The 16,301-nt window shown below is 37.4% G+C and overlaps 3 protein-coding genes across 8 annotated transcripts; 2 read left to right on the top strand and 1 right to left on the bottom strand.

The window, feature by feature from the left end:
- The first annotated feature begins 35 nt into the window (after positions 1-35).
- LOC108596239 (V-type proton ATPase subunit C) lies at positions 36-11,298 on the top strand. Of its 6 annotated transcripts, XM_017981787.2 has the most exons (11): positions 1,572-1,710; positions 2,932-3,077; positions 3,138-3,291; positions 6,020-7,175; positions 7,583-7,953; positions 9,697-9,883; positions 9,955-10,053; positions 10,115-10,370; positions 10,434-10,531; positions 10,591-10,729; positions 10,791-11,298. In XM_017981787.2, exons 1-11 carry the CDS (start codon positions 1,647-1,649, stop codon positions 10,887-10,889), a joined length of 2,769 nt encoding a protein of 922 aa, XP_017837276.1. In that variant the 5' UTR covers positions 1,572-1,646; the 3' UTR covers positions 10,890-11,298. The 6 variants fall into 6 exon arrangements, with proteins under 6 accessions (XP_017837272.1, XP_017837271.1, XP_017837274.1 ...); XM_017981786.1 differs by lacking the exons at positions 6,020-7,175; positions 7,583-7,953 and having other exon boundaries at positions 1,593-1,710; XM_017981783.1 differs by lacking the exons at positions 1,572-1,710; positions 9,697-9,883; positions 9,955-10,053; ... (2 more) ...; positions 10,591-10,729; positions 10,791-11,298 and adding exons at positions 36-210; positions 8,648-8,938.
- A 1,208-nt stretch (positions 11,299-12,506) lies between these two features.
- Positions 12,507-14,905, bottom strand: LOC108595236 (transcription factor grauzone). Its single transcript, XM_017980435.1, has 5 exons — positions 14,801-14,905; positions 13,408-14,734; positions 13,023-13,343; positions 12,890-12,959; positions 12,507-12,831 (listed from the first exon to the last, which is right to left on the bottom strand). The coding sequence occupies exons 1-5, from the start codon at positions 14,802-14,804 to the stop codon at positions 12,583-12,585; spliced, it is 1,971 nt and encodes a 656-aa protein (XP_017835924.1). The 5' UTR covers positions 14,805-14,905; the 3' UTR covers positions 12,507-12,582.
- Positions 14,906-15,222: 317 nt separating this feature from the next.
- On the top strand, positions 15,223-16,223 carry LOC108595805. Its single transcript, XM_017981096.1, has 3 exons — positions 15,223-15,448; positions 15,509-15,754; positions 15,810-16,223. Exons 1-3 carry the CDS (start codon positions 15,428-15,430, stop codon positions 16,182-16,184), a joined length of 642 nt encoding a protein of 213 aa, XP_017836585.1. The 5' UTR covers positions 15,223-15,427; the 3' UTR covers positions 16,185-16,223.
- The last annotated feature ends 78 nt before the right edge of the window (positions 16,224-16,301 follow it).

The following is a 16,301-nucleotide window of genomic DNA, read 5'->3' as shown; positions in this document are numbered from 1 at the left end:
AGAGCACATAACAGAGTCGCAATTTTATCACGTGAAATCTCGTATCGATTGTGAATTGTCATTTTTTTGTGTTGAGTTCCACTTTGTACGTGCATTTGTGGGTGGTGCGGCCGCGTTGCTTGATTTTTGTTAATAACTGCAAACCAACAAAATCCTTAGTAGTCTTTTAAATAAAGCAATTATCGTCTACGTGTAGCAGTGCCGTTAAACGTAAGTGCATAAAAAACGCCAACTTTGTTGCGTATGTGTGCGTGCAAATGAAATGAAAAGTTTTTTCTACAACGAGCGCTGGGTCTGCTGACCTGTTATCAAATGTGCTACAGTGAAAAGTCACATTATTTGTGGCAAGAAAAACGCTAAAAGCTATGTATATGCATACATATACATACGTGCGAAACTAATGACCCTGAAAAACTGTTGCCTTGCTCGGTTTTATTAAGTCGTATAGATACAAACTTATGTATTTGCATGTGCGCAGCATTTAGTGTAATTTAGTGTATACTGCGGGGCATGAAAAGGCGCGCAAATAATGCAAAATATGTTTGAAAATGGTTAATTTGGTTTGTTTTTAAGAGCAAAGAAAATAATATCGATCGAGAAGCCGTCACATGACTGTCATGAACAGCTGACTTCAGTTACATTAAACTCACCATGCTGGTGTGGCTTACGTATGTGTGTGTGTGGTGAATTGCAAACGCGCTCTCCCACTTGGCATATTTTCTCCCCACTGTGCGTAAACAAACTTGTCAAGCTGTATAACTTAAAAATCATTTTGGCTGTTTATATTAATTAAAATGATTAATTTTTATCATGTTAAGCCGTGCGCTGTGCATGCGCGCAGCCAAATGAGCTAATACACCAGGCGTATATATGAGGCGTGTGTGTGTGTGCGTGCGGTCGTTGCCACAAGGACTACATTAAATAGTGATATTGCGTGCCGCAAAGGCCTTGACTGCGTTGACCAGATATAAACTTGAAATACAAAAGTCAAACACACATGTCTATACACATATTAAAAATTTCTATTTGCTTAGATAATAAAAACAAAACAAATGTACAAACAGCTGGTCTCTAGGAACTTAGTTTTTTCCAAAGGGGTCGACTAAAAGCAGCCTACTTTACATTATTATTAATTAATTTTGGGCGACTCACTGCCGCCACTGTCAAAGGCAGGATATGTACGCTAACAACACATTATAGTTTTTTTCTTCTCTTTTTATATTTTTGCCAAGCGACGTCGGCGCTATTTTTGTTTTCGTCAGCAGTGAACATTGCAATTTCCTGATGGTATGGCGCCTACACCCAACACACACACACACACACAGACACAGACACACATGCAGGCTCACATAGATATATATTACGCATTCCAAAAACCCAACCCAGCGATTACCCATTAGGGCCAGCCGTTGCCCAGTCTGACTGGCGACATGTGCGCTTGCTGTTTTTTTTTTTTTTTTGTGTATTTTCTTTTTGCCTGCCTCCATGCTATTCTTAGTGTCAACATCATTTTGTCGTCTGTATTTTATATTTGGCTAAAAGTGTTGCCAGTTTGATAGTAAAAGCTTATATTGTTATCGTTTTCGTTCTTGTCAAAATTCCAAATTGTGTGAAAATTTCTTGTTTTTTCTTTTTCTTGTTTCAATATGAAGAACGGTTGTTGCAAGCGGAAGCCAAAGGAAGAGAACCCTAGCCCAGCAAGATCCAAAAGTATGCTTCAATATTTGGCAATAACTTTTGACGTGCGCTTTCTCTTTTGCTCGTACAATGCCGTTATCTTGTCACTTATGTACATAATGTATGCGTCATACTCACACCCACACACACACACAGAGACAAACATATATGTGTGTACGTAAGCATACATAGTTAGCATAACTGTATTGCGCACACTTTAACTCCCCCTCGACCGCCTGCTGATTCCTGGGGAATCATTTAGATTTCAAAGCTAAAAATAGAAACGTTATTGTTGTTGGCTCGCTGGTTGTCAAGCTCAACATTTGTTTTTGTTATTGTTGTTGCTGTTACTTGGTTTCCTGGTTGAGGACAATGCACTGCCTTGAACGCTAAAAGCATTGGAAGGAGTGAGTGAGTGAGCGACTGACTGAGGGAGGTGCTTGGCGCCTCAATTATTGGGGAGGGTCAGCGCTTCAATGCTGTTGTCAGTTGGGCATGCTCTTTGAAGGCCATGATAAAGTTATGTAATAATAGTGACTACTAAAACGTATTTGACCAAAGTTAGATTTGTATCTGCTGATGATTACTCATACGCCGCGTTACACCAATGGCGGCCACACTTACCCAAATTGAACACAGGGCGGCAAGCGTTGCGTGACGCCTGGCTTCGTCATCGATTCCTTTTCGTGGCTGCGCCTTTTCGGCACCAACAGCCAACGCCAACAGCCAACAGCCAACAGCCAACAGCAGCAGCGGCAGTAACAGTAACGTTGGTTGCCATATGGCAGGCAACGTTCACTTCGCAACGAGCCTTGGACGCGAGCACACGCTTTTTTATATTTCGGCCATGTGCGCTCTAACCAAAACCATTTAGTGCCTATATATAAAACAAAATATATAAAATTTAACTTATAAAAATGCACACAAAGTTGCATTTGCGACAAATTCAAATACTTTTGACAATTTTGTTAAAGCGCAAACACTGCTAAAAGCTGTAAGTTGTATATATCATATATATATATATTATTTTTTTTTGGTCGCAAGTCTGCCTGGCGCCAATTGTCTGCGCTTTGTTGTCTGCCAAAGCAACCACCCCAAAAAAAAAAGTAATAGAATAATAGCGAGGGTCAAACGCAACTTTAAACAGCAATTTAATTAAATTTTTATATCTAATTGTAAGGTTAAGCTGCCAATCAATATCGAATGTGTATGCATAGTTTATGGCAAAAAGTGTAATTGCAATTTCGTTCGCAGTATCAAAGAAAATGATGTCCGAATATTGGATTATATCGGCGCCTGGCGACAAGACGTGCCAGCAAACCTTTGACACGATGAACAACCTAACCAGCAAGCAACATAATCTATGCAGCAACTACAAGTTTCATATACCCGATCTGAAGGTAAGTTACATGCTATAGCTTAACAAGCGTAACTATAATTGGTTTCTAAATTGCTTCTAGGTGGGCACCTTGGATCAGCTGGTGGGTTTGTCGGACGATCTGGGAAAGCTGGATACGTATGTGGAGCAGATAACACGCAAGGTGGCCAATTATCTGGGTGAGGTGCTTGAGGATCAGCGCGACAAGCTGCACGAGAACCTTATGGCGAACAACAGTAAGTGCTAGCTTTACCTCTTTTGTTTTATATCAAGCATTAGCTTAGCTTAGACTTTAGAGTTTAGCTTAGTTTTCTTTTCTGAGAAGAGCTGAACACACTATATACTTTTTTTTAGTTTAATAACTAAGATGTTATATTTTAGCTAATGATTGCATATACTACATACTATATACATACATAGTTTTCTTTTCAAACGGAATGCTCTGATAAAATTTATAAAAAGAAAAACACAAGATATACAATTCAATCCTCTTTTTACGACACATACCCCCCCAACACAGTCTTTTTTGTACTAACAAACAACAGAAACTTTAATATATATTTATATCTACATATCGTATCGTGGCAATTAAACAAAAGTTATATCCCTCTTACCTTCCTACTGAGTTTTGTGCGTATCAGCAAATTTGCTAAAAATACAAAAGATACAGTCGTAAACTCAATATAATCTTTACATATCTGGAATGTTTTTATACCATTTTAACTAACACTTATATACGAAAGAAAATAAACGCGTTTAGTATATAATTTACATGTGTTCTCAACAACAACAATCAATCAATAGCCACAAATTTTTCGTCAATTTACATATGTTCAGCATTGAAATAGATTTAAAAACTAATCGATTTTCAGCTGGAAAACTTGAGGAATTTATTTGATTTTTATGTACTCTCCTTATAACTTATGTTTATTTATGTTTTAGTTTTACCTTTTATTATTTTTGTATTTATTATTTGTTTTTATTTTGTTTATTTATGTTGAAACTCATGCGCACAAATCATCAATCACACAACCCCCAAAAATAAAATGATACTGAAATAAAGTTGATAAATGTTAACAACAATGGAAATTAAAGTTTAGCCAAAACAAAAAAGAAAAGTGCACAGAAATTTGAAAGAAACAAAATTGCGTTGTTTATTTTGTGTTGCGTTTGTTGTACCAACTCTAATATCTATTTCTATATATACAAACTATATCTACAATCACACACACACACACACACACCCAACACACACACTCTCTTTCTCAAGTATTACATATATACACATGCTATATAGCTAACGAGACACAATCCCTAGACCTACACACACGAACATACAAAACAATGAAAAAGAAAGGCAAACAATTTCAGTATACTCGAAAATACTAAGCGCTGCTATATAAGCTATAAAAAATACCAAACGTCAAGCCAAAAAAAAAATGAATATAAAAGACACTTTGTATATTTTACATAAATTACTTAAATATTGTTGTAAAGTTTTTTCCTAATTTTTCTATATATAATTTTTATTCAAATTTGATTTTTTCCAAGCAAATACGACAAGAAATAAATTTCATTGTGAAAGCCCATTAGTTTTTAAATCATTCATCCCAAAAAAAAAAAAAAAAATACAAAAATTAAACGCAGACTACAAAAAAGAAATTACGTCAACTTTAACTTATAATAAAAAAATATATTTATATTTGAAATGAACATACATATGCATTTATATGTATTTAAATATAATGATTTTGTGTTTTCCTTATACTTTATAATTTGTTTATGATTTGAGCTTTTATACCCAAACGAAATTATAATTTGTTTATTTTTTAATTTTATGATTTCTAAAATATATATTTTAAGTGCTCTCTGTGGCGTCTCTAAGCTGCTCTAAATTTCTTGTCAAATTATATGTTGTTGTATGTGTAAGTGTATGTGAGTATGTATGTGTGTGTGTGTGTGTGTTTGTGTATATTGTCTGCTTATTTGCCTAATAACTAAACAAGTCTAACCAAACGCATCCATTGTTCGTTCTCTCTGTCAACACACACTCATCTATAGTTACTAACTCTTTTAAAATAAATATTAATTATAATAATGTACATTACTTAAACTAATTACTTGATTTACACACATTTGTTTAGCACTTCGCTCTGATTCACTGTGTACGTGTATATATGTATGTATATGTGCGTGTGTGTCTATCTGTGTGTGTGTGCATATTTGTTTCGCCATTCACATACTTAACTCGCTTCTATTAGCATACCCATTGCTGTAGTTAGAACATTGAAATTCTGTTTGAAATAATATAACGCTTTTACACTGTACAAAACTGAATTGAGAAATTTCGAATTTGAATTTGAACTTTTTCATTAATATCCAACGACTACAAAATACAATTTGTAAACAAACAAACAAAAAAGATCTACTTGGCGCCCATTCCATCCCATATGCAGCGAAAACAATTAAAAATATGAATATATCAAACTGAAACATTTTCCACTGTTGTTCATGAAAATTTATATACATTGCATTGATTTATTATTTGTATGAAATTTATTGGTTTGACTATTGTTAAGCAAACAATACACACATGAGTTTGAATTTATTTATTTATTTACGCTTTTGGTTTTTAAAACTCTTTTTTATGTTTTTTATTTGTTTATCTTATGTTTATTAATGATATATGTATAACCAGTATTGAGAGCAGTGTTTTTAGAAATATATTTATGCCGACTGGCATCTTAGCCCCAAAGAGTATGCTATAGTTTTTAAGTTTATATACAAACTGAACTTTTGCTTTACAAATATCGTGGCGAAAAACATAAAACAAAAACCAAAAAACAAATTGCATATGAGTGTTTTTACAATAATCGGTCAACAACAATGCTCCATACTCCAAACCTGCCACCTGCCACCTGCCACATGTTGCCAAATGCACAACAACAACAACAACAACAACAGGTCCTGGTCCGCCCGATGAAATGCCGTGTCGACACCATCAGCGTTTGAAGCATTTGAGCCTGCGACACCAGCGTAAACACCAGCACACGCACCACCAAAACAATCCTCTATCCTATCATCATCATCACCACCACCATCAGCTGCCCACGGACTTAAAGGGTAAATGCCACCACAATTTAAGCAACAAATCAGCAGCAGCAACAACTACTGCAACAACAGCAACTGCTACTACTACTACCACAATGCATGCCTCCAACGCCTCCAATGCCTCAGCCTGCGCCTCAGCCACAGCATCCGCCTACAGTGCATCAGCCCGACCCAGCGCAGCCTCAGCCGTCGCCGTCGCTAGCGCCTGCCCGAGCTGTCCATTGAGCGGCGGCAGCCTGACCAATTTATCCTCCACGCACGATGAGTCCGAGCGAGATTTTGATTTTGTGATACCGCCTGGTTGTGCCTGCGATGAATGCTACAGCAGTAGTCTCTTTGCCCCGCCCAGCGCCAGTGCCACGGCCAGCACGCTAATGGCCGATGAATGTTACTCCCAGACAGCTTCCTCCATGCTGAATGCCACGCGCTGTGCCATCTCCACGGTGGCCGCCATTGCCACTGGCAGCATGAGCAGCATGGCTGGTGCTGGTGCTAGCACAAGCGTTGCCGCCGCTGCCAACGCTGCTGCCTGTTGCAGCTCGCAGTCGCATGCCACAGCTGCTGATGCTGCTGCTGCTGCCGCGCCTGCTCCTGCACCCGCTAAGACCAGCTCCGCCAGCACGTTAAGCTCCTCGGCTTATTTCTCAACATCGGCGCCCACAGCCAGCAGCTCGGTGCACAGCATGTCGCGCTCTAATAGCAAAAAGCTGAATAACAACACTTGCAGCATAAACAATAACAAGCTGAGCTTTCGCAGCAGCAGCAGTCATGTGAGTCAATTCAATCTGCCTACGCCGCAGTCGCCGCAACAGAAGCAGCCGCCCATGCAGTTGCCAGGGGGCGGCATGTTGTCGCCAACGCCGCCGCTGCTCTCGCCCACTGAAAAGTCCACAGGCGATACGGACGATGAGGAGCTTGAGGATCCAAAGAGTCCGCATAGCGCCTCCTCATTGTCTGAGACCTTCGACTGGTGGTTCAATAAGCCGAAGCGTAACTCGAAAAAGTGCAGGTATCTTGAACTCACAACGCATTTTAGTACAAAAATTCTGTAGAACAGTTGCCAAAAACAAAAAAAAAAGAAAAACAATCAATCAAGCACCAATAAAATGCCAAATGCCAAAACTAAGTTCATTTCAAGCTGCAGTCATCAAAGACACACACCCACCCACACACACACACAGACAAGTTACACTGTGAAAAAAGAAAACAAATACACAAACTGCACCCCGCTTTGCCTGCTCTCACTTTGAGACTCTCCCTCTTTCTCTCTGACTCTATCATCCATAAATGTTTGATTTCATTAAGTGAAAGTGGACAACAACAAATTGCAATAATAATGTATTTCTTTTTTTAAATCATTCACTTTGACTCATTTCATTCATACACACACACTCATACACACACACATACTCACAGTGCACACGATTTGAGATCGCAATTGAAATCACAGACACCCAACCTAGCACAGACATCAACCCATACACAGACACCAGCACCAACACCGCTACACACACGGACTCAGACACAAACCAAACCAATGACATTTTGGCATCAGACATCGCTCACACCGCGCTCTAGTTATCGCTCTTTCTTCAATTCTCTTGCCGATCAAATTTATAGCAAACGTTCTACTACTACACCGTGTCAATTAAATATAAACAATGGATTTAATTTAACACCAACTCATAGATCGTCTCCAGTGAGTAGTTGTTGTGGCAGTAGTAGCCAAGGTCGTTCCAGTCCCGATACGGATCATGCCGAGCCGCCAGAATTTCCGCTGAGTCCAGGTTAGCATAGACCTGGCCTATACCAAAACCAACAAAATATATATATAATTACTTACTATATATATTTTAAGGCCCTTGGACGTTGCTCTCTGTTTATGATTTTTCTTCACTTGCGCTTCTCTCTTGCTCTTTACTGTTGTTTTCTTTTTTCCTCTACTCTCTTTTTTGTTTAGTTTTCAACCACTTGATGTACTTTCTAATTGTATAAACCACAAAACCTTCTATATCCACCAACTACTTATTGTCTATTATTATTATTATTATATGCCGCCCACCACAGTCTCAACTCAATTTGAGAGTTGTTTGTATCCACCACTATTTGCTTTAAAATTTTGATTGAAACGTTTGTTGGATTGGTTTACTGTTATACGCCGTATATACAATGTATGTGTGTTATACACCACCCCGAGTACAGTTCACAGTTCGACGTGTGTGTGCCCGCTATGCCAAAGTCCAAGTGCCCAAAAATTCTTCTACTTATATATTATATACATATACTTACTATTTCTATTTGTATACTATATATTTTATGAGTTCATATTGTTTGCCATTCGAAATTTCAATTTATATTTTGTACTCTTCTCTTTTTGCAGTTTCAACTTATGATTCATTTACAATATATATCATATATATATATATATAAATCACCAAATTATTTTGTAACAGTGTAAAAGCGAATATGTTGTTTTTTCAGTGTACTGCTCTCACCAAAATGTTGTTCTGCTGCGCAAATATCATAGCCCACGATTAACGCCGATTCCCATTAAGCTAAAAAAATATATAAAACACAGATACACACACACATACACACAGAATATTTATTTATATTTTGCTCTTGAGCTCCTCAAACATTTTGATGAGGTTGCTCCAAGTGTGCGTTATGTAAAACTTTTATTTGCTTTTAAGTGTCTAAAGTTAAGCTTATTTATTGTTTAATATACTACACTAGACATATACCTTATATATACAAAGTCTGCTAACATTTTGTGCCGTTTTCAAATGTATTACCAAAGGTACACGTTGTTTTTTTCTAATCCAAAAATATAAAAACAAAAATATATATATTTTATTGTTCAAACTGTTGTTCAAACACAAAACTTAATACGCATTCTCATTGCATCCGAATTTATTTGTTGTTAAAAAAAAGTACAGAGTGAGAACTAAATGTAATTAAAGATATATGTATAATAATTGTAAATAAACTTAATGTACTTAATTTTTTATATCGAACTATTTTTATATCAAGATTCTCTCTGTACTTTTCCTACAAATTAAACTGCCTTGTACTCTAATGTGTAATATTTTTATGTACTTGACGTGACTGCTAATTTATTTTATTAAGCACTTATGTTGTCAATATATTTTATAAGTAGCGCTTGTTTATCTAAACTAATTTTTCAGCTGCATTTTCTCGTTCCTTTGTCTTTGCTTTTGTATATACGTATATGTGTGTATGTGTGCGTGTGAATGTATGAGCGTGTATTTGTATTTGTAGCTCAATATCTAAGACTTAAGAGCAATAATTTTTAACTTACTCGTTTTTATTTCTTTAATAAATATGTAATAAATCAGTTTGTTCTATACTAAAACTTTTTAGATATAATACTTTTTTTAAGCCGTTTTTATTTATTATTTGACAACAATAATTTATTAAATCAACTAGTTTTTGCCAGTCAACTAAGTCTTAAAATAATTATTTTTGCTAAATAAAACTAATGTTGTATTTGTATTCCCATTAATTAGCCGAACTACCGCAGTATTTAACGCGTTTCCAATGGGACATGGCCAAATATCCTATCAAGCAGTCGCTGCGCAATATTGCCGATATTATTTCCAAGCAAATTGGCCAAATCGATGCCGATTTGAAAACGAAATCGCAGGCGTACAATAACCTCAAGGGAAATCTGCAGAATCTGGAGAAGAAGAAAACGTAATAAAAAGACAAGTTTAATTAAACGCTAAAGTGCTCTACTCACGCATTACTCTTACCCATACATACAGTGGCAGCTTGCTGACACGCAATCTGGCGGATTTGGTCAAGAAGGAGCACTTCATACTCGACTCGGAGTACTTGACCACGCTGCTGGTGATAGTGCCAAAGTAAGTAGCCCATATACATATATACTATATATAAAGAGCTGACTCATTTTTTTGCTCACAGGGTTATGGCCAACGAGTGGCTGGCTAACTATGAGAAAATAACGGACATGATTGTGCCACGCTCATCGCAGCTGATCCAGGAGGACAGCGACTATTGCCTATTCACGGTGACGCTCTTCAAGAAGGTCACCGAGGAGTTTAAGCTGCACGCTCGGGAACGCAAGTTCATTGTGCGTGACTTTGTCTACAACGAGGAGGAGTTGGCTGCGGGCAAGAATGAGATGACCAAACTCATGACCGACAAGAAGAAGCAGTTTGTATGTGTTCAACACACACAAAGCGAACAGAAATACTATAATTTGTGTATTGGATTATTACAGGGTCCTTTGGTGCGCTGGCTCAAGGTGAACTTCAGTGAGGCTTTCTGTGCTTTGATACATGTCAAGGCACTGCGTGTGTTTGTGGAATCCGTGCTAAGGTGAGCCACATAACAAGGAAATGCTTTTTGTCTAGTCTTAAGCCTTGTGTATTTCACAGATACGGCCTGCCCGTCAACTTCCAGGCTATATTGATTGAGCCCAACAAGAAGAGCGTGAAGCGTTTGCGTGATGTGCTTAATCAGCTTTATGGTCATCTGGATGGCGCTTCAGCTGGCGGACATGTCAGCAGTGCTGATGTAAGTTCGCTTGCCCATTTAATCATAATTTCAACTAATTTGTTTTTACTTTGCTCTGCAGAATGTCGACATACCCGGCTTGGGCTTTGGCCAATCTGAATACTTCCCCTATGTGTTCTACAAGGTCAACATTGATATGGTGGAGCAGACCAAGCTCTAAGAGGTCTAGCTCTTGCCTCTACATCGCACACATCCATACCCTATAAAATTATATACAAATATGCAAACTAGTTGAATACACAAAACTGAGTTCAGATTGCCTCAAATGCAGCTCATTAGCTGCTGCTAAACAACAAAACCAACTAAATCCCGCTCATACCTATATACATATGTATAGTGAGAACAAAAAAAAAAAACAGCAAACAAACAGTTGCCACGCAAATAACACGCAAACAAGAAAGAGAAAATTAATAGCTTACTATATAAATAATTTTAGTCATTGTTATATAATTATTGTTGTTATTTATGTTACGCGTTTCACAGAATTCCGTTTCAAGTTCAACTTACTTCCAAGAAAAAAAAAACATGATAAGCAACCTAAAAAACAAAGTTACAGCGCGTCTTAGAAGCAAAACAAAAAGTTCTAAAAATAATATAATTTTTAAATTTATACAACATATTCAAATTATCATAAAAAGCCATCTTGTGTATTGTATAAACTATGTATTTCATTTTTTGTTCTGCTTCAGTTTTAAACAGTATTTTGTGTTTATTTTTCTTTTTGTTTAAATAATTGTGCTTTGTTTTTACACATACTTAGTCGATGAATGAATGAATGATAAAAGAACTTTAACAATTAGCTAAAATTTACATTGTCACTAAATGAACAGAAAACTGGAAACTGTTTCTAGTAGCACTAAACTATAAATAATACAATAAAATATTTGATTTAAATACGTTTTGAAAATGTTTTACATTGTCTTGATTTTCGTGGCCATGCTTTCTACTTTCTCTGGTATCTGTGACTAACCTCCAATTTACTAAAGCTCAACTGCTAATAGTATTGAGCATATAGATATACTAATAATAAATTGTGTCGCAAATACGCATAACCAATGCTACAACTACACTAACAAAACAATTTCTATGAAATACAAAACAAAAAACTATAACAAAAGTATTGTATTTATAAATGTTAACTAGTTAACGAAGATTTATTAATTAATCGACGTGCATGTTTTGCAAAAAGTAAAGTAAATGAATGCAGCAGGGAAACTATTTACATGTCCATAACAACAAAGTTTGGGCCTATTTACAAATATACCTTGTATGAGAAACAGATACCACACGCAGAATGAGAAATATAACTGTTCAGGCCGCTTAGCGCTTTACTATCTCTAAAAACAAACCCAAATTCTACCCAACTACCAATTGGATAGCCTCAATGCACGTTGAAGAAATGCGGAGTGAACAATAATATTTGTATGTAATTTAAACTTTAAATGTATTTTCAATGTTTATTACTGCTACAAGTTAATTTTTCATTATAAAAAAAAAACAAATCCTAAAGTAAAACAAACAAAAAAGTGAGACAAATGCAGTATCTTAAATATAAATATATATTTACATACATATTTTAATATTATGCATCAAAGAAATATGTAAATGTCAATGCGTTATATAAGGTGCAGTTAAGCTACCCTTGTAAATAATTATAAAGAAAGAAAGACATTCCAACTTTGTTTGTTTTCAATTGAAGATGGGGCCGCCTTTGGTAATGTATATAATGAAACTCAACATATTTAAACTTAATTCTGTCGACATCGACAATCTTTTATTTTAGCTTAGCTTTACAAAACTATAAACTATTATGATATATATTAAATTTTAAACACTTAAACATACACTACGATCTAGAAATGCTTCAAGTCCGCTTCTATGCTTGTTGCATTGGAGTTTTGCATAAGTTTGATCTTCATGGCCGCCGTGGCACCCACCGCCGCCTGCAATATGTTGGGTGGCTTGGGCTGATTCTTATCCGCCTCGTACTGTGCGCGATGCAAGCGCTGTCTATGCTTATACATATTGGCGCTGCAGAAGAACGTCATAGGGCAGTTGGGACAGGTGTAGAGTACCTCACCAGTGTGCGTGGAAGTGTGCTCCTAAGTAAGTAAGTTTTTTAATTAGCCGTAATACATTTTTATAAAACAAACTTCTTACCTTTAGTTCTTGCGGCCGCTTGAACGCCTTGTCACACATGGTACATTTGAATTTTCGCTCGCATTCATGACTGTGAGTAGAACATTGTAGATAAATTAATGTTGTGTAAAGATAATTTACTAAGTAATATTACTTGTGATAGATATGACGTCGCAGTGCGCGCGCATTGGGCGAAATTTTGCCACAGACATGGCAACGATGCTCGCCAGCGCTCTCTATGTGTATGCTCTTCATATGCTGCTTGAGACCCGTGACGCCCTTCAGCCATGCATTGCAGATTTGGCATTGTTTGAGCTCAGGTTCGGGCCGCGGCGTGTTGGAGTGCATTAATTCTTGATGTTTCTTTAGTATGATTTTAGTACGCATTTGCTTGCCGCATTTGTCACATATGATAATGCTCTCGGGATCGTGCATGGAATTCATGTGATTTTTCAGCTTGCGCTCCGTTAGGAATCTGTGTTGTAGATAGGAGTGTTAAGCGTTAGTTTATTGATTAATTGCAAGCATTGTGCACTTACCTTTTATTGCACTCCGTACAGCTGAATTTGAACTCTGACTTGGGCACATGTTTGTTTAGTTTGTGATAGTCAATGGCTGTCTTGCTGAGGAACACTTTGGAGCATATATCGCAGCTGAAGGTTACTTTAGCTGTGTGCACTTGCTGATGGGATTCCAAGTGGCGCGAGTTCTGGAATGATTTATTGCAGGTAATGCACTTAAAGTGATCTGGATTCCAGTGCACTAGCACATGCTCCGCCAGCACTTTGCGCTGTGTGAACTTTCTGCCGCAACAAATCATATAGCCTGGATCCACTTGATGGGTCAATCGGTGATGGCGCTGCATTTCCGTAAAGTTATGCACCAATAAATTGCAAATGGAGCAGGGCAGCGCATCGTTGAAGAACTTTGCTATGACGCTATCCCACTCTTCTTGTTGTTTCTTTCGCTGATCCAGCAGCTCGCGTGACATACGCACCTTAGGCTCAGCGGGCTTTGTGCGCTTTTTATACTTCTTAGGTCGCACAGAAGTTCGTTTGGGTATAACAGCAAACTCGCCCTCAGGCTTGTTCAGCTCATAGTCCGAATCATCATCTGTTTCGGAGCTATCTTCACTGCTATCGTCGCTGTGCGTAAAAAAATCATCCAGATTGCCAGAGAATTCCTGATCGTCATCTAACTCAGTGGCGGTTTCCGCTTTAAGGCTTTCATCCAAATCTAAAGAATCATCACCTGGCGAATCCTCCGACGCATCCTTAGGCACTTCGGTTTTGCGTGGTCGTCCGCGACGTTTCTTGGGCGTATCTGAGGCAATGGTAACTTCAAATTCAATAATCTCGCTGATGTCTAGGCTGGAGTTGGGTGTCTCTTCTTCCGATTCGACCTTAGTGCGTTTGCGTAGCCTTCTAGCCTGTGAAGTCTCAGTTTCGAGCACTTCAATTTTAGGCAATTGGTCAAGTTCACGCTCCTCTATCTTAACCTCCGGATAAAAGAAATTGTCCTCATTTTGATCAGCCTGCTCTTGCACTATAATATCAGCATCTTGCTGCTTGGGCGCTTCACTAAAGTTTCCCTGTGTAAGCGGGTCATCCTCCATCACTATCACCTTTGTCTCCCGCAGCGATGTTTGTGTGGCGCTGACAAACTCGTGCAGCTTATGGAAGTCGCAAACAACCTTCCAGCAAACAATGCAAACTTTGCGAATTTCGCCGCTCACTTGTGTTAGCTGCATGGGTAAATGTAGGTTTATCATATTAACATGATTAATCTGCACGTCCAGAAAGTCGTTTGGCGCCTGTGTATTTTCTGCCAGACACAGGAGGCATGATGATACTGGGGCTGTGCCATCTGTTAAGGACGATACAAATATTCAAATAAAATGTTTCAATTTAAACTTGATTACTTTATACTTACCCATTTTAACTGTTTATATATCTGTGCGCCTAAATTGCCATTTAAATATGTATTAATAGCTTCGAACAAATTAATTTTAGATGTTTACATTGATTTCCTAAAAAATTGTTTTCTAGTTGAGAAAGATGTGGTGGTCTGTCGATAGAATTTGTAATGCCAGCATTTCAAGCCATTGCGACATGTTAGCCTTTTTATAGCTAGATGATGACACTAAAAAAAGATAAGTTGTCACAGTAGTTTCAAATAGTAATATTATTGTATGTTTTAGAAATACAAGTTATTTTGTCTTAAAATAAAAGTAGTTTCATTTAATTTTATAGCCATTGCTAGTCACTTATGTTGTGGCAATCTAGCTGTTTTTTATAAATATTTCTGGCAGCACTACAAGCGCTGATGCGATTAGTATCGATAAGTGTGAGGAAAAAAGTTGTTTGTTAAACAAATGCTTGTAAATTAATCTGTTTTAAATAGCCAGTTTAATGTTAATTAGTTTATAACTAAGCAGCTAAGTTTATTGTTTTGAATGTTATGCTGGCCAACTCAAAGCTAGATATCTTAGAGCGAAGCTAAGAATTTCATCGATGCATAAACAGCTTACAGAAAAGAACCAAAGCTGATTGTTGCAAAATGTCGGATGAAGGGAGCCAGGTAAGTGCTAGTGTAGCTAACCCATTGGACTTGCAATTAATAATAACAACTTTGACTTAGACCGGCAACACAACGTCAAAAGAAAGGAAAACACTTTGGTACTCCATTGAAGAAATCGGACAGGAAGGATCATGTCCGAGCTGCGGCATAGTTACTTTTCACTTGAAGAACGTCTTATCGCATGTTAAGCGTTGTTTTAGCATCAAGAAGGTTGGACCCATCTATAGACTCTATGGCTACACAGAGTGTAAATGCGGAATTCTCTTGGCTAACAGTGAGAAGGCCAAAAAACTTCATCATTGCGCAGTAAGTTCTTAAATTTGTTCATGACTATGTAACCTTAACTATGTGCTTTGATTAGGGTGAGGTGCCTGCGTTTGAGTTTGACATGAATTCTTTACGTAAATCAGTTATACCGCCAACGTTTGCACACAAACCCAAAAATGTGTCACGTGAGCCGCTCCAACCCAAGCCTTGGATACGCAACTTTGTGTCTCCGCTAAAGATAAACGTGGATAATATGCAGGATAGTTCACAGCCAGCACCATATGTGCGTAATTTTGACATATGCACGAACAAACAGGAACCTCAGGATGTCAGTGTCTACTCCATAAGTTCAAATAACGGCGCTATACTCGTTAGGGGTATGAAGCCATCGATCACAGATACTGATGAGATTGTGATTAAGAAACGTGCGCTTCGATTGCCCACACTCAAGGAAGGTAAAGGCAGCTAACATGCGCATTTATGCATTTATATTTATATTTAAAGGAAAACCAACTTTTATTAAGTAATAAATAAAAAATCATTTATTTTGTATTATTATAGAATTGTTTTACAACTTATATTGCTT

Source organism: Drosophila busckii, chromosome 2R, assembly GCF_011750605.1.
Source record: "Drosophila busckii strain San Diego stock center, stock number 13000-0081.31 chromosome 2R, ASM1175060v1, whole genome shotgun sequence".
In the NCBI taxonomy this organism is placed as follows: domain Eukaryota; kingdom Metazoa; phylum Arthropoda; class Insecta; order Diptera; family Drosophilidae; genus Drosophila; species Drosophila busckii.
Note: the sequence above shows the minus strand (reverse complement) of the source record. Positions and strands in the feature narration are given on the sequence as shown.